Raw genomic sequence first — 24,608 nt, forward strand, 5'->3', positions numbered from 1 at the left:
ACATATCTATGTATGAGAATGGGACGTGACATACATACCCTACTAAAAAAAAGTCAAAGCTTGAAATTGAAAGGACCTAGGGCACAGCAAAATTAGTGATAGACCTGGAGTTAGAGGGCAAGTAATTTAATTTCTATGGACATTAGTTTCTCCATCTCTAAAATTAGAAGTCAGACTAGATGATTTCTAAGGTCCCATTCAGCTTTAAATCTATGATCTTATAAACTTGCATGGCCAGAATGCTTTTGTGTGGAAAGGAAGGTAAGAAAAATCCAGATGTGAGTGAAAATGCTATGTGGGATTTGGAACTCTTTGTGTCTTGTCTCTGTCTGTCTGTCTTTGTCTCTCTCTGTCACTCTCTTGTCTTTGTCTTTCTGTCTGTCTCTCTGTCTCTGTCTCTCTTTCTCTCTCTGTTTCTCTCTCTCTCTCTCTCTCTCTGTCTCTCTCTCTCTCTCTTCCAGATAGGGTCTATAAATGCTGCCAGCCTGAGGGCTCCAGGAACAGACGCCTTGATAACTCATGTTGGTTTCAGTGGCTGTGCCAATTTGCTTGGTAATTCATGGAGAAATGGGGGAAAAAAGAGAAAAAAAGTAAGTGCTGTTGCCTTAGCAACTGCCGTGTCACATTCTAATGAGAAGCTGTCTGTGGTTGGGAGACTTCTCTTAAAGAAGCATGATATTTATTGATTTGTTAGTTTTCAAAGGTATCTTGGAAGGAAAATGGTTTCTTTCCCTGTGATCACCACCCAGATTGCTGTCATTAAGAAAGCAGGAGGGGAGGTGGGTGGGTAGCTGGACTGGGACTTGCTGTTCTAGGCAGAAGTAGAGAGTGTCACCTCTTTACTCCTTTCCTTCTTAGCAAACTCCAGATATAGTGAGATAGGTCACTACCCTGCAGCTGGAATAGAAGACTTCCAAGTTCCACTTTATCGAGTCCTGTAGAATGCTGTTTATTTCTCAATAGAAAGAATTCAGAGATCTTACATCACCTACCTCTTTAGCCTCTTGGGAAAGTCACTTAACCTTCAGAGTGGAGATTATACATCTCATTATCTTTCTCCAAAGGTGATTTGAGAAGACCTTTTCTTCTGAAGAGCTGAAGTAGGTTTGAGGGCTAGAAGAAGCTTTGGGAATTATCTATGCCAAACTCTTCATTGTACTGATATGGAAACAGAGGCTAAGAAAGTTTCAGTGGTTTGCCCATGGTTACATAGCTAGTAAATCTCCAAGGTGGGATTTGAACCCAGGTCTTCCCAACTTCAAATCTATCCAATGCATTATGGCTGTCTGTAGCATGGTGGTGACCAACAATCCTAAGACAACAAACGTCTAGGATGAGAGATGGTTATCAATTTCACCTCAAGTAATCTTTTCTTTCTGGCTTATGAGACTTTATCACACCAGAAAGGATCACGGGTTCTCAATGTTATAACCTCCAAATGCCTTATATAATCTATTTTACACCGAGCAGAACTTTAAAAGGGAAACAGATAATGAAAGGAATGGTCTAAATATCTCCCACGTCCTTTACTGCTAAGATGAAAAAACCATCTCCTAAGGAAACCTAATATCCTGGGTAGGTCCAAGTAGTCCCCACATGGCAAACCTGGAAGACAGGGTTTCCTGTCACTTCTTCGATAGGAGCTCAACATGACTAATATGGAAATATGTTTTGCATGACTACACATGTATAACCAATATCTAATTGCTTGCCTTCTCAATGAGGGGGGTGGGGATAGAAGGAAAGAATTTAGAATTCAGGTTTAAAAATGAATGTTGAAAATTGTTTTTACATGTAATTGGGGAAAATAAAATGCTATTTTTTTTTTAAAAAGAGGAGCTCGAACCACAAATTATTGAGGATGCTATAGAGAAGATGCTGCTGAGATAGAGATTGGACCAGATGACCCCTGAGGGCCCTTCCAATCTCTGATATTGTATAACTTCATGGGTTTTGGATGCATTTTACCCTCTGCCTAGCCTCAGTCCTTTCCACTCTTAATATCACATTGTTCATTGATGCTGAATGCTGACAGTGCTTAGACGTGGCCTTGAGGGCAGCCTGGGAAGGCACTGCCTTTCTAAACTGGGCCAGCCTATTGAGCTGACTGTCTGAGACAGAGGCAGGGAAAATGACTCGTTGAAAGCACAGCCCCAGTGAGTTCTGGGAGAGAAAAGGTTGATGAAGAGGAGAAGGTATCTGAGAAAACCTTCAGTCTTGGGTGAACCTGTGAAAATGATTCTCTGGAAGATCTTGCATAATAAATTCCCCACCTCCAACCTGCTCAGTCAGTAACAATCTTTCCCTCTAACACCTCACACAGTCAAGCGCTTCCACCGTATGCCCTTATCATGTCCTATTTGCTATTCCAGTTATCTGTATCACATACTAGCTAGCATTTCTATAGCACTTTAAGGTTCGCAAAACCCTTTACATATATCATTTCCTTCTTACAATAATTCTGGGAGGTAGGTGCTAGTATTATCCCCATTCTACAGATTAGGAAACCAAGGTTGAGAAAGGTTAAGTGACCTGCCTGGGGTCATCCAGCTAGAAAGTATCTGAGACAGGATCTGAATTTCAGTCTATCTTGACTCTTAAGTCCAGCATTTCCATCCACTGTGCCGCCTACCTGAATGTAGCTTTTGTATCCCCGCCCCACTTATTATGTCCCTCCCCCTCCCCACCCAACTAGACTCTAAGTTCTATAAGGGTGAGGACTTAAGTCTTCTCTGAAGTTTGAATTTCCTCCCATGCTAAGGAGGCCCTTAATAAATGTTTGTTGTATTGAATTAAATTGAATTGAGTCAAATGGAATATGCTTTTGCCTTCTGTGATTCCAAGAAGGTTCTCCCATTCCCTCCCCCTGCAATATTTCCCTGATATACCTTCCCTTGTGCCTGAAATCCCACAGTTAAGGCTTTGTCCCTTCCAGATAAGCACTTTGCTCTCCAAGCTTCTCTTTCAAAATGTAAACCCACCCTCACAAGCCCCCTACTTGGAAACCTAACCAGGCACTAGTACCTGGAATGTGAATGAGACACTTTGCTACTCACCTGGGAGCCTGGGATCAGGCAAGATGAGAGCACTATTCTTTGAGAAGAAAAAAAAAAGCCTGAAAGAAGGAAAGGTGGAAAGAGAAAATTGAGGGAGCAAGACTGAAGATAAACTATACCAATTTTATTCTTTTACCTTGAGCTAGCTATGCCTAGTGGAAATCTCTCTTTCCTCTGTTAGACTCATCTTGGCTTACTCACCTAATACAAAGAACTGGTGCTGGAACCCTGCTGATGTCCCTCCATTTCATTCAACTTCAATCCAATTTAGTTTCACAGAATCTGAGAGTAAAAAGGGAACTTCAGATGACATTTCCACCCCATATAACCCAAGCTATACTTAAAACAAGTCTACTGCAGTGGATAGGTGTTGGACTTGGAGTCAGGATTCAAATTCTGATCCTGACATGTACTATCTCTGTGACACTGGGCAAATCACCTAAATCTCTCTGGGACTCAGTTTCCTCATTTGTAAAATGAGGGAATTGGACTCAGTGGTCTCTAAGGTCCCTTCCAATTCCAAATCTATGATCCTATTATCTCTACAATATCCCAAACAAGCGGCCCCTCACCTGAAGAAGACCTTCCCTGATAAAGGAGTCTCCACCTCCCAAGGCAGCCAATTCCACTCCTGGGCAATTCTAATTGTTAGGAAGCTTTTTTTAACATCAAACTGAAACCCACCTCTTTGGAACTTCCACCCACTGCTAGTAGTTCTGCCCTTTGGGAAGCAATGGTGTGTGGAGAGAAAAAAAATAGGTTCATATTAATGTCCACTAAAAATCTCAGCTCTTTATCTGATGTATAACTGTCTGAACATGCCTCCTCCATTGTGTACTTGTCGGAGGTGAATTTTGGACCCATGTTAGTTAGCCTTTGCAATTGTCCCTATTAAATTTTATTAGATTTAACCCTATGTTTTCCCTGCTGAGATGTTTTTGGGTGCTGTTTCTGTCATCTAGCATGTTAGTTGTTCCAGCTCTGTGTCACTTGCAAACCTGATAAACATACTATATAGCCCTTTATGTCAGTTATTGGTAAATGTTAAACAACACAGGGGTAAGCATAGTCCCCTTGAGGCCTTCCACTAATGACTATTAATCTGTTATTGATTACTAATTAATGACTACCAAGGATCTAGCCGCTCAACCAATTCTGAATCCTCATTATACTGTTTCCTAGTTCTTTCTCATTATTGCATTTTGTCCACAAGAACATTATGAGATACTTTGTCAAATGCTTTGCTAAAATCTAAGTAAATTGCACCTGTAGTAATCTCTTGATTGTCCAGTAATACTGTAAAAATAAGAGGAAATGAAGATGAAGTTGTAATGGCCCTTTTGCTTATTGCTTTCTTTTCTAAATTTCCATATCCCATATTTTTAATATGTTCTAAAATTTTACCTGGAAGTCACACTCTCTGGACTATCTAGAGTAGGCAGATTCTATTCTTTTTCCTTTTTTGAGAATTATGACTTTGCTTTTATCAGTTCTGTACCCCTCCTGGGGCAGGTAGGTGGTGCAGTGGATTAAGCACTGGGCTTAGAATCAGGAAGATTCATCTTCCTGAGTTTAAATCTGGCTTCAGATACTTACTAGCTGTCTGACCCCGGGCAAGTCATTTAATCCTGTTTGCCTCAGCTTCCTCATCTGTAAAATGAGCTGGAAAAGGCAAACCACTTCATTATCTTTGCCAGGAAACCCCAAAATGGGGTCATGAAGAGTTGTACATGACTGAATGACAACTACAAAAATAGCATCCCTCTCATTTTTTAGGTTCTTTCATCAATCACTGACTAACTTAACAGTCACATCCAACAATTCATTCAGCATCTAGTTGGTTCACCTAGACCTATAGAAATGGGCTCATCAAAGGCAGCTAGTTGTTCCTTAAATATCCCCCTCCTTGTCTTGATTTTCAAATCCCTACTAATTATTTTGTTCTGTGCTCTCCAGTCCAAAAATCATTCTTAGTAGAGAACACAGAAATATCATCCTTTGCTTGCCTTTGCTTCCATCTTCTGTACATGCTCTTTTAAAATCTAAATCTTTTAAAATATAACCTGGTCACTGAGTTTTCTATGAGTCCACATTGTACTCTCCATTCCTTTTTCTTTCACTTGGATTTTTTTATTTAGGTCTTTAGAATTTCATTATTAAATGTTTCCTATCCCTTCTGGCCATCACTACTTCCCTTGTAGACTTCTAATCCAAGGGATCCTAACTGCTCTTTTTTCTGAATCATTGGAAATCTGCTTTTCCCAAATGTAGGATGCATATCAGATTATACCCAGCTTTCCTTTCTTACTCCAGCACAACTTCTGTGGTGGAGTGATCCTTTCTCCCTATCAAGGTTTCCATAATTTCCAACCTAAAATTTAGTTCCACTTTGTCAATGGGAATTGGGTTAAAAATAGTTCTCTCATTGGTTCCTCTACTTTTTGAAGAATAAAATTACAACGAAGGTGAGTTAGTTTTAGGTGCTCTGTTTCTGACCAAGAGAAAGCACCGGCAAATGTTTAAATAATTGAAATTACCCATCATTGAAAATCATGATATAGTATATTAGAGTATAGCATGATAGAGTATGTATTGAGGATGCCTCAGTGTGGGGCTGATCTATTTCCCAAATTCTTCATCCGTTTTCTCTTTCTGTCTGGGTGATGAGTCTAATTAAAATATCAATTCTGCCTCTGTATCCAGGACTTTTTAACCCAAATTTTCAGTACCATTCTTCCCATCTCTGGTTCCAAAATTTCCTCATATAAATCTACCATTCATATTCAAATTTTCTCAGCATCCTCCCTCCCCTTTTACCTAGTCTGTTCATATTGAACGAAGTAAACATTTTCACAGTTATATTCCATTCATAGGTCTCATTGCACCAAGGTCACTGATATCGCAAGGTCAAATGCACCTCCTTGCCTTAGGATCTCTAGTTCACCTTGCTACCAAACAGAGGATTTTATATTTGATTTTGAAAGTAATAGGTATCCATTGAAGTTTATTTGGTGGGGTTGGAAGGGAATGACATAGTCAAATCTGTGCATTAGGAAAACCGCTATGGCAGCCGAATAAGAAAAGAATTGCAGTAAGAAGTGGGAGACTGACCAGAAGCCTATTGTCCAAGTTGAGATGATAAGAGCATCCCACCAGAGTGGTGGCTGTATGAAGGAGGAGAAGGGGACATATCGGAAACATGCTGTGATATAGAAACAACAAGATGCAGCATTCCCCTAATTCATCTGTATGGTAAACTCCTGAAAAAGGTTAATCTGTCATGATTTGAAAGCATCTACTTTGGCTCCTAGCAATTATAATCTCCCTTTTCAGACCTAATCTGAAATTTTGGTAGACATCAACACCACACTTATTGATCTATAGGAAGTGGAACCTACTTTCTTGAAAATTACAGCAACATATAAAAGCAGAATAAAGAATGATGAAGCTTCATTTTGCTTAGGTTATAAAAGATTCTTTTGTACCTGACATAATTACTATAATTACTGTGTGATTAAAATTGGTCCTGAGGAGATATTGCTTTTCAGAAAAAATGAAAACAATAGAAAAACCCCAAACTCAGTATTGTAGAAAGAAAAGAGGAGAAAAAGTGACCCATCCTGGTGGAGAATGGGGAAGGAGGAAGGAAATGGACATTTATATAGCACCTACTATGTGCCAGACACCATGCTAAAGATTTTACACATAGCCTCTCATTTGATCCTCACAACAGTCTTTTGAGGGTTATCATCACCATTTTATGCTTGAGGAAACTGAGGCAAAGAGTTAGTTAAGTGACTTGCCCAGGGTCATACAACTAGTAAGTGTCTGAGGTCAGATATGAACTCAAGTCTTCCTGACTCCAGGAAGATAGAGATAGTGCTCTCTTCACTGGGTAACCTAGCTGCCTAACTAGGGACTATGGGTATGGAACATTATAGATACTGTCAAATTTCACTGATATATGGGGTTAGTTTTGTTAAACTTCCTTGCCTTTTTAAAAAAATTTACAAGGGATAACTTTCTGCATAGGAGGAAGGAGAGTGGTAAATTTATAAATGAAAGTGATAAAAAAACAAAATATGTCAGTAAAACTTAGAAAACAAGTATTGTTTCTAAAATACACTACATGTAGGAATCAATTATATATCATTTTTTTAAAAAGATTAGCTCAGTTCTATATGCCTCCTACCTTTCACAAAAAAGCACATGCTAGGTATCTTCTCCTATAATGTGACTGTTACATAGCCAGAGACCAGAGAAAACATTTGTTCCACAGGGTTGTTCTTTATAGGGAATTCATTATAACCAAACCAACAAAACATTTGTTAATACCATCCACCTGGACACAAAATCTGCTCTTCTGCATACTAATAATTCCTACTCTAAAAATAATTTAACTAACACTTTTAAAAGTACTACATTTTCACAAAAGTATTGCCATGGATCTTTTCTTAACACATACAGCTCCAAATTCTTGAGGGGGAAATGGTAGACACTAAAAATTTATTTCACTTATTTTTTTTTAAGGAAACATCTCTTTCCCCTAAGAATCCAGGCATAGACATATATATAGACACACAGAGACACATATACACACACTCCATTTTTTAAAAACTAGCTCTTGTTATTTGCACTCCATCAGTGATCAAAAGTCTCTATTCCTATACTTTAAGGTGTGGTCCAGAAATTCAAATCCTGTCCTGTGACATCATCCACTCAATCACTAATTCATTACCCAAACCTTGTTAAGAAGCAATGGAAACATCACAGTTCTTCTGTTTCTTGACCAAGACTTCATAATCTTTAGCAATGCTGTCTTGATTCTTCCCTGCAGTATTATTTGCACCCATATGAATCACCCAAAATAGCTAGCAGTCAGCTGATTTGATAAATCTTGGAAGGTTCTGTTTCATGTCCTGGACATTCCTTAGGAGAATAGCAAACCCAAGATGGAACCAAGATGGTAGAATGAAGGCAGAGACTCATCTGGGCTCTCCCCAGATCTCCTCCATACAACTGGAAAATAGTGCCTCAAAATGAATTCTAGAGTGGCAGAACCAAGAAAAGGATGGGATGAAATAATTTTCCACCACAAGACAACTAAGAAGGTCAGCAGAAAAGGTCTGTCTCCCTGGGGTGAGAGTGGACCACAGTCCAGTACAAGCCTTCACCTGGGTAAGCTAGCAGTAGGACTTGAAGGTGACTGAATCAACACTGGTGGCTTCCGGATCTCTTAGCCCATAGTTGGTAAGGGGGTCAGAAAACTTGTCAGAAGGAGATTGCAAGGGGTCCTTTGCTGGCACTATGAACAGGACTCTATTGCATTACCCATACATAGTTCTGGGTCGCAGTCCCAGGGTAAAGAGGAATACTAGCACACCAGAGCTTGCAGCAAACAGGGGAGCAAGACCCTGGTCATAGGTCAAGGAAAAAAAGAGTGCTTGTGATCTCTCACAGAAGAGAACAAAGGCCAGGAGAACAGTGACTATATCTCTCTTTAGAACATACCACTTTGGAAGAACAGAAAACTTATAAAACACCACCCCCCCAACTAGTTCTGAAAACAGCAGCACAAAAAGCCAGAAGTTCAGGACATTGTCCCTCATAACCTAGGAGCAAAGCCTAAATTTAACATGAAGTTAAAAGTCAAGAAATCAGCTAGAAAAAAATGAGCAAACAAACAAATAAAAAACCCTGACCATAGAAAATTACTATGGTGGCAGAAAAAAAAAACAAACACAAACTCAGAAGAAGACAACAAAGTCAAAATATCTACATATCTACTCAAAGAAAACTATGAATTGGTCTCAAGCCCTAAAAGAATTCTTGGAAGAGCTTAAAAAGAATTTTAAAAATCAAATAAAAGAGGCAAAGGAAAATTGGGAAAGAAATGAGAGTGATGTAAAAAATTATGAAAATATTGATGACTTTGCAAAGGAGGCACAAAAAATACTGAAGAAAATAACACCTTAAAAAACAGAATAGGCCAAATGGTAAAAAATTCAATAAAAAGAACAAGTCCTTAAAAAGCAAAATTAGTCAAATGGAAAACAATGTACAAAAATTCACTGAAAAGAAGAATTCTTTAAGCAGAATTGGCCAAATGGGAAAAGATGTACAAAAGTTCACTGAAGAAAATAAGTCCTTAAAATTAGAATTGGGCAACTGGAAGTTAATGACCCCATGAGACATCAAGAAACAATAAAACAAAATGACAAGAAGAAAAAGTAGAAGGAAATGTGAAATATCTCAATGGAAAAAACAACTGATCTGGAAAATAGATTGAGAAGAGATAATTTAAGAATTATTGGACTATCTGAAAACTATAATTAAAAAAACTGCTAAATATCATCTTGTCAGGAAATTATCAAGGAAAACTGCTCTGACATCCTAGAACCAGAGGGTAAAATAGAAATGGAAAGAATCTATCCATCACCTCCTAAAACAGACCCCAAAACAAAAACTTCCAGAAATATTATAGCCAAATTTCAGAGCTCTCAGGTCAAGGAGAAAATAATGCAAGCAGCCAGAAAGAAATAATTCAGATATGGCTCCCCAGGCAGGAAAACACAAGATTTAGCAGCTTCTATGCTAAAGGAGTAGAAGGCTTGGAATATGATATTCTACAGGGCAAAGGAGCTAGGATTACAACCAAGAATCACCCAACTAGCAAAACTAAGTATAATCCTTCAGAAGAAAAAATGTATATTTAATGAAATAGAGGACTTTCAAGCATTTCTGATGAAAAGACCAGAGCTGAATAGAAAATTGGACCTCCAAATACAAGAATCAAGAGAATCATAAAAGGTAAACAGGAAAGAGAAATCATAAAGAATTCAATAAGGTTAACCTGCTTATATACCTACGTGGGTACTTGTGACACCTAAGAACTTTCTCAGTTAGAAGGAGTATACATAGACAGAGGGCATGGGTGTGAGTTGAATATGATGAGGTGATATATAAAGAAGTAAAATTAAGAAATAAGAAAGAAGAATGCACTGGGAGAGAGGGGAAGGGAGACATTGGATGGGGTAAGTTATCTCACCTAAAGAGGGATGAAATAGCTTTTACAGTAGAGGGCAGATGAAGGTTGGGGAACAACGAGTGAACCTTATTCTCATTGGAATTGGCTCAAAGAAGGAATAACATACATACTCAGTTGGGTATAGAAATTTATCCTCCCCTACAGGGAAGTAGGAGTAGAAGAGAATTAGAGAAAGAGGGGGCTGATAGAAAGCGGGGGAGATGGTAGTCAGAAACAAAACACTTCTGTGGAGGGGCAGGGTGAAAGAGGAAAGAGAGAGAGAGAAGGATAAATAGGGTAAAAATAGGACAGAGGAAAATACACAGTAATCATAACTGTGAAAAAAAATTTACAGGAAGTTTCTCTGATAATGGCCTCATTTCTCAAATATATAGAGAAATGAGTCAAATTTATGAGAATGCAAGTCATTCCCCCATTGATAAATGGTCAAAGGTTATGCAAGGTAGTTTTCAGATGAAGAAATCAAAGCTATCTATAGTCATATGAAAAAAATGTTCTAAATGATTAGAGAATGCAAAGTAAAACAACTCTGAGGTACCATATCACACCTATCAGATTGGCTAATATGACAAAAAGGAAAATGATAAATATTGGAGAAGATGTGGGAAAATTGGAACACTAATGCACTGTTGGTAGAGCTGTGAATTGATCCAACCACTCTAGAGAGCAATTTGGAACTATGCCCAAATGGCTATAAAACTGTGATTCTTTGATCCAGCAATACCACCACTAGATCTGTATCCCAAAGAGATTTTTTAAAAGAGAAAGAAGACCTATATTTGCAGAAATATTTATAGCAGCTCTTTTTGTTGTGGCAAAGAATTGGAAACTGAGGGGATGCTCATCAATTGGGAAATGGGTGAACAAATTGTGGTATATCGTTGTGATGGAATAGTAACTGTTGTGCTATAAGAAATGATAAGCACATAAATTTAAAATAAAATAAACAAAACTAAAAACAAAGAAATGACAATCAGGATGTTTTCAGAAAAAACTGGAAAGACTTAAATGAACTCATAAAAAGTGAAGTGGGCAGAACCAGGATAATGTTCTATACAGTAAAAGCAATAGTATACGATGATCAACTGTGAATGACTCAGCTATTCTTAGCATTACAATGATCTAAGACAATTGCAAAAGACTTATAGTGAAATATGCTCTCCATCTCCAAAGAAAGAACTGAAGGAGTCTGAATGCAGATTGAAGCATACTATCTTTCACTTTTTTTCTGTTTTTTTTCTTTTGGTCTGTTTTCTTCTTCACCAATATGACTAATACGGAAATATGTTTTGCATGATTGCACATGTATAACCTATGTCAAATTGCTTACTGTCTCAAAGAGTAAGAAGGGGAGGGAAGGAGCGAAAGAGTTTGAAACTCAAAATTTTAAAAAATGTTTAAAATTGTTTTTACATGTGACTGGGAAAAAATAAAATATTGTTCAAAATATTTTAAAAGAATAGCAAACTTTCTTCTTTTTATTTTTAGGTCAGCAAATAACTGCCTTATAAGTCCTCAGCAGGAGGACTTATTACTCATTATTACTCATCTCTTCTTCCTCTGACCCGTATTGGATGATCCTTCTCCTGTCTGACAGCATTGGAAACACTTCATGAAGATTCTCAACATCAGTCCTTGGAGAACCAGTAGCTGCTTCATTCTTGAACAACAAGCTCTTCCGTCTTCAGAAGGAGACTTGTTCAGTGGCCCTTTTTTCCCCTGTCTAAATCTTCAATCCACTGAACCTGACACACAGAACTTTGTCTCTTCAGACCTTTCTTCTTTCTACATTGAAGCCCTTCTGTTGTTGACGTCTTTAAAAGAGCACTTACTTTCCCCTGATAACCTGGAGAATGAAAAACATTCCTTGAATCTCTTAGATTTTCTTCTAGAAAGGACACCCACCTGCACTTTCAGAATAGATAACTATTACTCAGTCCCAGTAGAAAGACAAACATTATAAACAAGTGATTGCAAAATTCTCTCTGCCCTCCATACTTTCTGAAAATAAGATCCTCAATCCTTTTCATGCTTGTTGGTAACTCTTGTGACCAATTCCCCTGGAAAACTGCTGTGGTAATCTTCAATTTGTCAGTCTTTTCACCTCCTAAGCATCTTGGCAGGTATGCCCAAACTCCTTGACTATGTCTTATTCACTTTTGGCCCTCAGGTGGCACAGTGAAATGAGAACTAGACCTGGGGTCAGGCAAATTAGAGACTGAATCTTGCCTCAGACACTTGCTCCTTGTGTGACCCTGGACAAGTTCCTTGATCTTTCTTAGCCTCGGTTTACTCATTTGTAAAATGGAGGTAATAATAGCAACAACCTCACAGGGCTTCTGGGAAGATTAAATGAGATAACAGACATAAAGTGCTTTGCAAATCTTAAATACTAATTATCACTATCACTACTACTGTTATTATTAATCTTCCTTCTCCTCTGCTACATGCTTGGTCTCAAAGATTCCCAAGCTTCATGGAGCCAGAGGTAAAGGCAAGCCTATACCAGAGGCAAATCACGTATTCATCAGAGATTCAAAGCCTCAGGGCATCAAAGATGAGAGAGGGCCAGCATTTCTGGGGCCACAGAGACTGAACTTAGTACTTGCTCAGCATTCAGGATGTGCTATGTCTCCTGTTATTTTTGGATGAAGTTCGAGGGTTGGTTCAAATGTGATTTCATTACTCCCCATAGGACTTAATCATGAGGCTAACCTGGATGCCTGGACAGAAGTCTCTGATGGCCATAACCCCAGTTCCTCAGGGTTTGGAGTGCCAAACCATGGCACAATAATGGCATGATCACACATAACGTGACCCTGGAGGCTGCAGTCCCTGTTCAAATGGATCTTTATCCTATGGCTGACAAATTACAAATTACAGACTCCTGCTTCCCTTGGCCCCATGATTCAGTTACCACTTACTAGATGTGTGACCCTGAGAAAGTAATTTTCCCTCAAACTCAGTTTCCTCACCTGTAAAATTGGAATAATGATAGGACCTCATAATATTATAAGAATCAAATGAAGTTTTATATACATATATATATATATAGTGTGTGTATGTGTATACTAATATATATATATATATATATATATATATATCAATTTGCAAACCTTAAATGCTATATAAATGTTAACCATTATCATTAACATCATTACCACTTGCTAAGACAAAAATTGTATCCTTCTACCATCTATCATCCTTGGCCACCTCAGCTGGTACACCTTCATAATCTATACCTTCCTCTATTCTTCTTTATTGGGTTGAATTGAATATGCAATGGATGCTAAATGGCCAAGAAAAAGGGCATGAGAAATTTGGGGGATGATCTTTCATTCCTTACACTCAGGGCTTTCTAGACTCCATGTCTTTATTCCTTCCCTTTACTATTTATTTGTCCTGCCTGTAATACCTTCTCCACCAACTCCAGCCTTTGAAATTGTACCCCTCCTTCAGGGTCCAGCTCAAACACTATCTCCTTTTAATGTTTTCCTTGATTCCCCATCATCCAATGTGTATGTATTTACATACGCTTGCATGTGCACTCACACATGTCACACACACACACACACACACTCCATGGCCCACAGTGATGTCTCCCTCCCTTTACAATACCATAGCTTCTATACTAGTCACATTATACCCAAAAATATCTCCCTTTTATTGCCATAAAATATGTTAATAAACAAATAGGATGGTAAAAGGGTGTGGCAAAGCATTAAGGAGAGGTTAGAATTTTTTTTGATACTAATGGAAAATGCCCAAGTGGTATGTATGTATGTGCAAGTATATGTATATATGGTTTTATATATTTGTAAATGTATGTATGTATATTTATATTTATTAATTATATATTTATTATATGTATATTATATAACTATGTGTGTGTGTATACACACACACATATATATATATATGTGTGTGTGTATACACACACACATATATATATATACACCTGTGTGTGTGTGTGTATTTATTCATTGCCACCTCTTCTACGGCATCTAACCATGTTTTAAGTGGCTTATTACCTGTATAGGACATCCCATCTCCTACCACAATGCCTTAGCAAGTTTGTCCTACATGACTAACATGCTCTCTTCTCTCTTACTTTTGCCTCTAGGGACCCTTCCTTTTCTTATGGTACTTCCTTTGGGCTACTTCCTGCAACTCATATTCATACTTGAGGGTTAGGCTCCCAAACAGTGGCTGCTATCTCAGATTCTGGGTGCTATTCAGACCCTTCAGTCTGTACTCCTAATACTATATCTCATGAACCCATCACAATTTGTTTACTCTTTAAAATCATCTATAGACAAGATTATCTCATAACAAAGGTATTTTCTAGTACCAACAACTCCCACCCCCATACACACACACACACCATAAACCTCATACTCAACTAAAAATACACAGAGTATCCATAGGAAGGATAGACACATGCTTAGAATACACGGGTAGTGTGGCACACACATATGGAATACATGTGTGCAAGGTAACTCACAACTCTAGAACAGCAATTTCTCAAAGGCCTTTCTTTCCTAGTGGAGTCCTTACAACATCCCTTCCTTCTCCCCTTAGTGCAGTGTCTCTGCTGGCCTAATTGCTCAGCTAAGCCCCCATCGTTGGCTCCTCTTTATAGTTCAACTCTCAATTGCTAGAGCTAGAGGGGTCCCACTCCTTGAAGCTACTTCGGGTCATGTTTGATTGCCTTTTTCTATCTGCTTCAATCTGTATTCTGACTCCATCAGGTGTTCATGCTTCTAAAGAATGCCAATGGCTTGTTATCTTATCAGCAACTCTTTATCTATTGTAACCACATCAACTGTGATGGGAGTCTGGGAAATCAAATCTCCCCTTCCCTAAACCTTCAAGATTTACTCAAGTGCTGCTTCCTTCCAGAACCTTTTCTTATTACTCCAGTTACTGTTTGTTCTCACCCGCACCCCCACCCCCAAATCACTTTGAAATTAAATCAAAGAAACGTAGATATAGAAGTGTAATAGACCTCAGCAATTATCCATCTAACCCCATTATTATACAGTTGAGGAAACAGAGGCTCAGATGAGTTCAGTGACTTGCCAAAGGGGTCATACAGGTAGTAAGACGCAATTGGAGAGTTTGAACTCAGATCCCATGATTAGAGGGCAGCTAGGTGGTACAATGGATAGAGTGCCAGGCCTGAAGGCTCATCTTCCTGAGTTCAAGTGTGGCCTCAGATATTTACATAGCTGTATGACCCTGAGCAAGTCACTTAACTTGGTTTGCCTCAGTTTCCTCATTTGTAAAGTGAGCTGAAGAAGGAAATGGCAAACCACTCCAGTATCTTTGCCAATAAAACCCTAAATGGAGTCACACAGAGTTGGACATGAGTGAACAACAACTTAAGACTAGAAGTTCAAGGATCTTTCCACTGTGTTATATTGCCTCTCAAATACCCTGTACTTGCTTATTTGTGTACCTGTTTCATCCTGAAGGAGACTGTAAGATCCTTGATCCTTTGCATTTGTATCCCCCATCAGCTAGCAGAGTGTCTCACACAGTAGGTGCTTGATAAACGCTGATCGATTATGCCCATGAGGAAATCCAGTAACTAAAAGAGGAAGCATGAGAGAGAACATATGGGTGTAAATTAATGGAGACAGAAACAGAAATAGTAACTAAGTATATTACAGACCAACAGGACAAAAAGTGGAAATAGTCAAAGAGTTCAGAAATAGATCAGAATCCTGCCACAGAAGTATGATAAAGTAGTTGTGGGGAAAGGATCTCAATGATCAGGACATCTGCTGAAGCTCTCAATCTGCCAAAAGCAAAGCAGCTAATAATTTCTTGGCTTAATGGTAACTTAATTCTTTAAAAATGGGAGGAACTGGCATGGAGGACTTATACTTAAGATCTGATTTTTCACCAACAAGAAGGAATTACTTTTGTTGTTGCTCAGTCATAGAATTACTTACTTGGGTGGAATTGATGGAACCTTCAGGGAAGATGTGGCCGACCATTCCATTTAGAGTTTGTGTTAAAGACTAGGAAAGTTGGGAAGATGATGACATTCACTTATACATTTTGGGAGAATATATTTCATAGAGTTCAGTGGAAAGATAGATACCCCATGAACCAAAATTCCACTGGGAATTTCAGAAGAGATGGGACATTCAGGAGAATTAAATAATGAAAAGACACAATGAGAAACAATTCTAATGAGGAAGGAAAAAAATTGTTCAGAGATTCAAAATGTTTGGAGACACACAAGAAACTTCTTAAGCAACATCAATTTTAAAAACATGTAAAAAAGATGGAAGCAAGGTCAATTAATAGAGGGTGAATGCAAAAGCATGGCATGGTTTGGTAAGAACAGTTTCAGGAAGGCTAAAATTCAAAATGAACTGAAGTTAACAAAGAAGGGTCAAGACAACAAAAACTGGTTTTTAACTATTTAGGGGAAAAGAAGAGAGCAAAATCAGGTGTTGCTGTTGTCTAATCATGACCCCATTCAGGGGTCATGGAGTAGTTTGCCATTTCCTTCTCCAGATCATTTTACAGATGAGGAAACTGAGGAAAACAGGGTTAAGTGATTTACCCAGTTAAGTGTCTGAGGCAAGATTTGAACTCAAGAAAATGAGCCTTCCTGATTCCAGATAAGCATTCTAGCCACCGCAGCACCTGGCTGTACCTGCAAGTAAGGTGCAAGACTGCTTTTCAATTCATGCATGGGATGATGCTAACGGATACATGAGAGAAGGCAAAGTTTTCCAACTCTTATTTTGTTTTCTCTTCTATAAAGAAGAAATTGGAAGCATTGAATTGGAAAGGACATAACAAATAGGAGTAATGAAGAATTGATGCCCAATATAAGTAAGAAAACAGTAAGAGAACACCTATCTGCCCTTAATGAATTCAAGTCAAGGAGTCCAGATGAACTGCATTTTCTATTCCCTTCCACTTTGTCTGCTTCCTTCCTTTTTTCCTTCTATCTTTTCTTCTTTCTTTTGTTTTGTTTTTTTTTCTTCTTTCCTTTTTATCTTTCATTTCTTCCTTGTATCTTCTTTCATTGCTATTTTTAGTGTTATTATTCTCATTTCCAAAAAAGGATGGAAAATTGTGTGGTGCAATAGCAAAAAGGACCAATTTTAATTTTAAACTTCCTGGGCCTCAGTTTCTTATTTGTAGAATGAGGGAATTGGACCATATGGCCTCAAAGTCTATGATCATATGATGAAAATGGAATTTGAAAAGTATAGATGAACAAACAACTTATATTCCTATATCCTTGTATCTAGAAAATACTAGTAAAGGAATAGCGAGTGAGCACTCAGAAAATGAAGTACAATCCCAAAGAGTCATGGAGAACGGTCCATGACAAGTAACCTTATTTCCCTCTTCTTTTTGGACAAGGTAAAGCTGTGGATAGTATACCAAGATATTATCAAATATTTGATATACTTTAAAGAATTATTTGAAACACCTTTTCCTGCTCTTCTTATAAAAAAGGCTGGAGAATTGTACAGTGTCCCTAAAGTCTGGACACATAGTAAAAAATGTGTATTTTCCAGAAATTAAATGAATGAAATTTTCAACAACATTTTATCTAACTGGAAAATTAACAGATCTTAGCCCCCTTGACTTCTTTTTCTGGGGTATGCTAAAGGAGAAGGTGTACTCAATGAAAATTACAGATGCAACACACTTGATTGAATGCATGAAGAGTGAATGTGCTAAAATTGGCGACAATGTGGAGTTATTGCATCGAGTTCACGTGAATCTTGCAATGCACGTCAACCTTTGCATCACAAATGATGGAAATCACATTGAAGATGTTATTTGTTAATATTCCAATTAAAGAAAATGTTGAAAATTTCATTCATTTCATTTCTTGAAAATGTGCATTTTTGCCTATGTGCCCAGACTTTAGGAACACCCTGTAGACTAGTTGATAGTAAAATTAGATGGACTTACATCGTTGAATCACTAGACCCAAAGAGCAGTCAGATATTAATGAAGAGCTTAATATAAACTTAGAAGAAGGTGGACTGCCCTTGGAATCTGTGCTTGGTCTCATGTTACTTAAACTTTTTATCAATGGCTAGCTCATCAAGTGTCATGCTTGTCCAATCTGCAGATGGCACAAAACTCTGAGGGCAAAGCAGCACATTAAATAGTACAGTCAAGATTCAAAAATATCTTAAAGGACTAGAGTACTGGTTTGAACTAAACAAAATGACATTTAACATATAAAGTCTTATTCCAGGGTTTCGAAAGCCAACTTCACAAACACAAGATGGAGAAGACATGCCTTGATGGCAGTTTGTCTGAAAAAAAAAATCTGAAGATTTGGGAGATAACATCCAAGAAAGTTAATGTGATCTTAGATTGAATAGAGATGTATAGTATCCAGGAAAAAGGAGGCAATAGTATTACTATAGTCATCTATGGTGACACCAAATCTTGAGTACTGTGTTTAGCTCTGGGTGCCACATTTTAGGAATGACACTGATAAGGTCCACATGAAGATTCATTGAAACCTGAAAAAGACTTAGGGCAATATAGTCCCCAGAAGGATTGAAATACAGTAGTGAGAGTAGACTTGTTTTTAATTCAATCCAAGTTCCATCAAGATTAGTTGTCATGGACCATTCTTGATAAAACCAAGCTGACTTTTTGGGATCATTACCTCATTTTCTAAATTATCTAAATGATCACTAGCTTCTCCTTTAACATTATGGAACCCAGCAGAACAGATCTTCTAGCAATAGGTGGAAATTGGAGACAGTCAAATTTAGACTTGCTATATGAAAACCTTCATATAATTTAGAGCTCTCCACAAGGAGAGTGCCTGGCCATGGAGGTAGCAAGTTCCTGCCCATTTATGATCCTGCAAAGACTAGATTACTACTTTTTGGTTGTGTTGTAGAGAGGATTCTTTTTCAGGTATAGGCTGGATAACGTGACCTTTGAGATTCCTTTCAATTCTGAATTTCTGATTCTTTTAACTTAACTATCTTTATTCCAAGCTTATGAACCCCTTGAGAAGAGGAATTATTCCATAGTCACCTTTGTATCCCCCACAGTACCTAGAAAAAGCTCTTGCACACAATAGTTGTCACTAAGCATTTGCTGAATTGAGTTCTACACAAGTTTTGTATGTCTACCTTGCTTCTGGTGGTGTTCAGTTTCCCATGTCCCTAAAAGTATTCTACGATGGGTGGGACAGAGGCAGCCCTTGAAGGGGAGGAAGAAGAAGGTGCTATTCCTAATGAAGGGCAAGTATGTTGATGGATAGAGGTAATGAACTACAATGTAACCAAATAGGGGTAAGAGATTCCTGGGATTGTAAAGGATGGATCAGTCCAGACAAAAGAATCCCAACACAAGGAGTAGCTACATCTGGTAGGTTTTATAGTCTTCAAGGTCCCTTTAGGGGTTAGATATTTCAAGGTCATTATAAGTGAACTTGGAGATTCTTTCTGAAATGTCATTGAGTTGAGCCTGGTTCTAGTGCCACAGATATAGATAACCTCCAATGTGCATTATCACTAATGCAACATCTCCAGAGTTTAGCAGCTACTCCCTGGGAAAACATCACTGTTATTCTTTCCTTTTCCTTAACACTTGTGACAATAGCTACTTCCCTACTGCTTATTAATGAAGTGCTCAGAGATGGGTATGGAGGTGGAGTTGGACCCACAAATCCAAATTTTAGGAGCCATCCCTTATGCTCTGCACACCCATAGTTAATACCTCATCAATCATCATTATCAATCATCCATGGTGTACTAATGGATAGAACATTGGCCTTGGATGCAGGAAGATTGGGGTTTAAATACTGCCCTGGGCAATTACTAGCTGTATGACTCTAGGAAAGACCCTTAAATTCTCTCACTCTCAGTTGCACATCTGTAATGGGGTTGGAGGGAATGAAAATACCCAGAGAGTGCTGAACCTGGGGTCAGGAAGACTAAATTCAAATCCAGCCTTAGACACTTACTAGCTGTGTAACCCTGGGCAAATCATTTAACCTGTTTGCCTCAGTTTCCTCATCTGTAACATTTCAGTTGTGCCTGACTCTTTGTGACTCTGGGGTTTTCTTGGTAAAGATACTGGAGTGGTCTGACATTTTTTTTTCTCCAGCTCATTTTACAGATGAGGAACTGAGGCTAACTGGATTAAGTGATTTGTCCAGGGTCTCACATCTAGTAAGTGTCTGAGGCTCGATTTGAACTTAGGACAATGAGATTTCCATGTGCCACCTACCTGTCCATGGTTGTTGTGAGGAGAGAGGATATTTGTAAAAAAGGACCTGGCATATAATAGGCACTATGTAAATGTTAGGTATTACATGCACACAAAGTGCTTCGCAAACCTTAAAGTACTATATAAATGTCAACCATTTTTTGCTATGATCCATCAGGCATTTAGTGAGTTCCTGTTAGTATTTTGTGATCAAAAGATCATTTACTGAACTGGGTGACAAGAGACTTGAATTTTAGTCTCAATACCACAACTCCACAACTAATTTCTTGTGTGACCTTGGACACATTGCTTTCCTCCCTAGGTCTCAGATTCCCCATGTCTAAGAATAGCTACATGTCTTTATATGGCTTTAAGACTACAAATTACTTTATATACATGATTTCATTTGATCCATTTAGAATTAGTTGGTGGGACAGGATGGTCTCTCAGGTCTCCTTGCAGTCCTGACATTCTGTGTGATTTCTTCTGCTATGTCCCAATCACTCCTAAGAGTATCAGCTGTAAGCCACCTAGGGAAATCTAACTCGATACATAAGCTATGCCATCTGCAGAGTGGCACCCCACAGATCACTAAGTTCCCCTGCCTCCAGGAGGCCTCTCCCTTGCTCCTAAACTTCCTGATTTCAGGTCCTGGGAGCCTAGAGCTGTTTGCCCAACCAAGTTTTGTCCCTTCTCTCCCTCAGAGGTTCCAGGTCTTTCCCCCAATATATTTGCTCCCACCTGCAGTGAAGACAATAATGATGCTGATTTCTTTCTTCCTCTGTGCCTTGCCTTGCTTCGCTGCCTGGATGAGCTGAGTTAAATTTCCCCCGCCTTTCTGATGTCACATCCTGTTTCAGCCTCCATCCCTTCCAGCTGCTACCTCCCGGGTGTGTATGTGTATGTGTCTATGTGTGTGTGTGTGTATGTGTGCGCGCGCGCGTGTGCGCGCGCGCTTTGTGTGTGCCCTCCCTGCGCCACCCCGCCCCCTCCCCCCTTTTCCAAGCAAACTTTTGGCATAGCAGACAGAGCCCATCATTTCGTGCTCCAGTGCATCCCTCTTCGCAAATGCCTCGCGATCAGGGGAGCCATTAGAAGAGGGAAGGAGGGGAAAAAACCAACCAGCCCTAGCCCAGGAGACTGGCGAGGGGAGAAACTGGGGATATAATAAATATGCAAAGTGGAGGCTTTGCAAAGCAGATTCCTAGCTCTGCCGTCTCCGGGTGCTGAAAGGCACAGCACAGGGACTGAGGGAGGAAGAGAGGGAAAATCATAGAAAAGCCAGCAACGCCGAGAAGAGCGACTTCACGCAGCCGCCAAAGGACCGGGGATCCGCATGCCCGGAGGTTGGAGCTGGGAGCGAGAGATGCGACCGGCAAGCAAGCTTCTGAGTCTCTTCTTCCTCATCCTGATGGGCACTGAACTCACTCAAGTAGGTCTCTCCAACGCCATTTTCCTGCTAGAGCCGCCCGGCCCCTCGGGAAGCCAGAGAAAGTCGGGGAGCAGGTGCCTGCTGGCCACCGATCCCCTGCGCCCCCGTCCCTGTCCCCGTCCCCTCCCCCTTCCCTGGATCCCGAGCCCGCTTTAGAGGTCAGCCAGCGTACCGCTTCCTCCGCGAGCCCGGAGCAAGGAGCGAACAGCGGGCGGGGGCTGGGACCCAGGCTTTTGAAGACTGAGGGCAGGTTGCCCAGGGGCTGATGCCCTGCCCAGGTGGGCTAACAGTCTTCTCCATTATCCGATGGGGAGAGCAGGGAGGGGGTGTTCAAGGTACCCACCTCCCCAATTAAAAGTTCTCATGCCAGACATAAGGCAGGCAAAGCGAGGAAGAGGGCAGGGCTTTCACCAACCCTAGCCTTGGCATTTCCGGAGACACTGAGAACTAACCATCATCTCCAACACAAATACACACACCGCGGCCACCATCCCCATCTGCCAACACATTCATATCCCTATAACCCTCATTTGGCTTTGGATTCAATTCCCCTTTTAGTGTATGAATCACTGTGGGGACAAAGGAGGATTGTCTCTGCTTATTAAAACACAAGACTAGAAAGGGCTGCGGGTAATGAAGAAGTCTGTTATTGGTACAATGTTCAGGGCTTTGTGTGGATGGGCACATATGCAATATTAAGTATGTGTATATGCTGTGTAATTATCAGTGTGTATCATTCCAAGCCAACCAATATAATCACTTGGGAGATATCTAAATGTGTATATATCCAGTAAATATACTGTGTGCATTACTTATCTGTTTTCATGTTTCCAGTAGGTGCATGCAATAGATAAGAAAGGGCGGAGTGTGTGTGTGTGTGTGTGTGTGTGTGTGTGTGTGTGTGTGTGTGTGTGGTGTGAATATACACCTGGCACGTGTGTGTAAATAAAACAACCAAGGAACCTTTCATAGTTGTTCTGATTTAGGGTGACATTTAAACGTCCTTTAATGCCTCCGTCTGTGCCATGCTGGGAGTCGATGATTTTATGGCTTGGGTTGCCAACTAGCTCTGTTTATTTATGAGTTTTGGGTTCAAAGCAAAATAATTTTTTAAGGGGTTAGTATGAAAAGTGCAAAAGAGGGGGTCAGCTTATTTCCACACTAGACACACACACTCTCTCTCTCTCTCTCTCTCTCTCTCTCTCTCTCTCTCCCTCCCTCTCTCCTTTTTCACTCCCCCTCTCCTTCTCTCTAACACACACATGCACCAAGGCTACAAGCAGGGTCAGATTTACAAAGAACTGCTCTGGAAGGAAATGAGAATGAACTGTAATTAAGCATTTTAGCTCCCTGCAGTCACTAAGCAGAGTTGTGCTGCTTCCTCATTTAGTTTCAGCTTGTCCTGCTCCCAGGTGATCATTGGCTGTGACTTACCCTGAGGAACTAGTTGAGGGGAAACTAGCAGGACAGAATGTACTGGACTCACTTGGGGACATCCCCTGTCACAATGACTTTCTTATCACCATCATCCTCTTTCCTCAAGGACATTTTTATAGCTTCTTTTCAGAGGTTCTCTTTTCTAGGAGAAACTTTCAAATCAACCTTAATTAAGGGCAGTGACTCTGTGGTAGTAAATGTGCTTTCTCACCCTCTTGAGCTCTCATTAAACTCATTTGAAACCTCTCCAAGCCCACCCCACCACCAAATCCATCCTTCTTTCCCTCCCTCTGACCCTGAAGTGATTTGTAGTAGAAATCCAAATCTGAGGTTGTCAACTAGGCGAGCGCCCAAGAGTTCAGGACCATGGTCAGTTCCCTACTTGGTCAGAGTGGATTAGTTTCCCTTTGCCCTGAAATTTCAAGTCTGGCACCTAGAGCAGGGTTGCCATACACAATTGAATACCTTATCTTCCTCCTTTCTTCCTAGATTTTACCAAAAATGTCTCTTGAATCCCAAAACCCTACCCTGCAGAAATCTAAATTTGAGTTTGAGATCCTGTTCTAGGGAGTGATATATTTGGAGGAAGGATTAGACTTATTATAATTGGTCCAAGGGGCAGAAATAGAAAAAAAAAAAACACAGGTGAAAGTTTCAGAGAGATAGGTTTTGGATGAATGTAAGGAAAAAACTTCATAACAATTACGTATATTTTTAAAATGAAATGGTACCCATGTCTTTATAGTATAGCTATGGAATGGTAACTCTCCCAGCCCCATAATCTCCAAATCACTCTATGCAGAAAGAAGTACTGATGGATCAGTTTGCTCTCCACCCCTAAGTTCTCCAATTATCTCATAAGCTTATTCCCCAGGGATAGTTAACCCCAGATACAGCTGCCCCCAAGTTGGTTCAGGCAGGCCATATACTCTTGACTGCCACCCCTGAATCTCTCACCTGTGAAAGAGCTTGGTTCTAGTTCATTTAGAAGACCTTCCTTGGAGTATACCCCTGGAGGAGTTTCCTTTCTTTTCTTATGCCCAGTATGAGCTTCCCCTAGGGAGCACTGCCTCAAATTAGGAAGAAAGAAAGAAGGGAAAAAAGAAAGAAAGACACTTGCTAGTATTAGGGAAGTGAAGACAAAGCATTACTGATAAGTGAAGGTTTATCCTTTTGTTTTCTATTCTGTTGTGCTCATTTATTCTTTCCTTTCCCTCTTCAAGGCAGATCTAAAATTGAGATGCAGCTTAGCATTGTATAGTGCATAGAGAGCTGGCCTTGCAGTCAGGAAGACATTCGTTAAAAGGTCTGTTAAAGATTCCTCTGATGCATACTGGCAGTGTGGCCCTGGGCATGTCACTTGTCTTCTCAATTCTCCTAGGCATATCTCAAAGACTAAAAG

General features: G+C 39.7%; 1 protein-coding gene across 2 annotated transcripts in view; it reads left to right on the forward strand.

Annotated features, from left to right (window-relative positions):
• Positions 1 to 21,190: 21,190 nt before the first annotated feature.
• The window catches only part of OLFM1 (olfactomedin 1), a 58,726-nt gene continuing 55,308 nt past the window's right edge, over positions 21,191 to 24,608 (forward strand). The window contains exon 1 of one of the 2 annotated variants that reach the window (XM_036751901.1): positions 21,191 to 21,769. In XM_036751901.1, the coding sequence (XP_036607796.1) occupies positions 21,674 to 21,769 (96 nt within the window). In that variant the 5' untranslated portion in view covers positions 21,191 to 21,673. The remainder of the gene's footprint in view (positions 21,770 to 24,608) is intronic. The other variant, XM_036751902.1, reaches the window with a different exon arrangement.

Source organism: Trichosurus vulpecula, chromosome 3 (assembly GCF_011100635.1).
Source record: "Trichosurus vulpecula isolate mTriVul1 chromosome 3, mTriVul1.pri, whole genome shotgun sequence".
NCBI lineage: Eukaryota > Metazoa > Chordata > Mammalia > Diprotodontia > Phalangeridae > Trichosurus > Trichosurus vulpecula.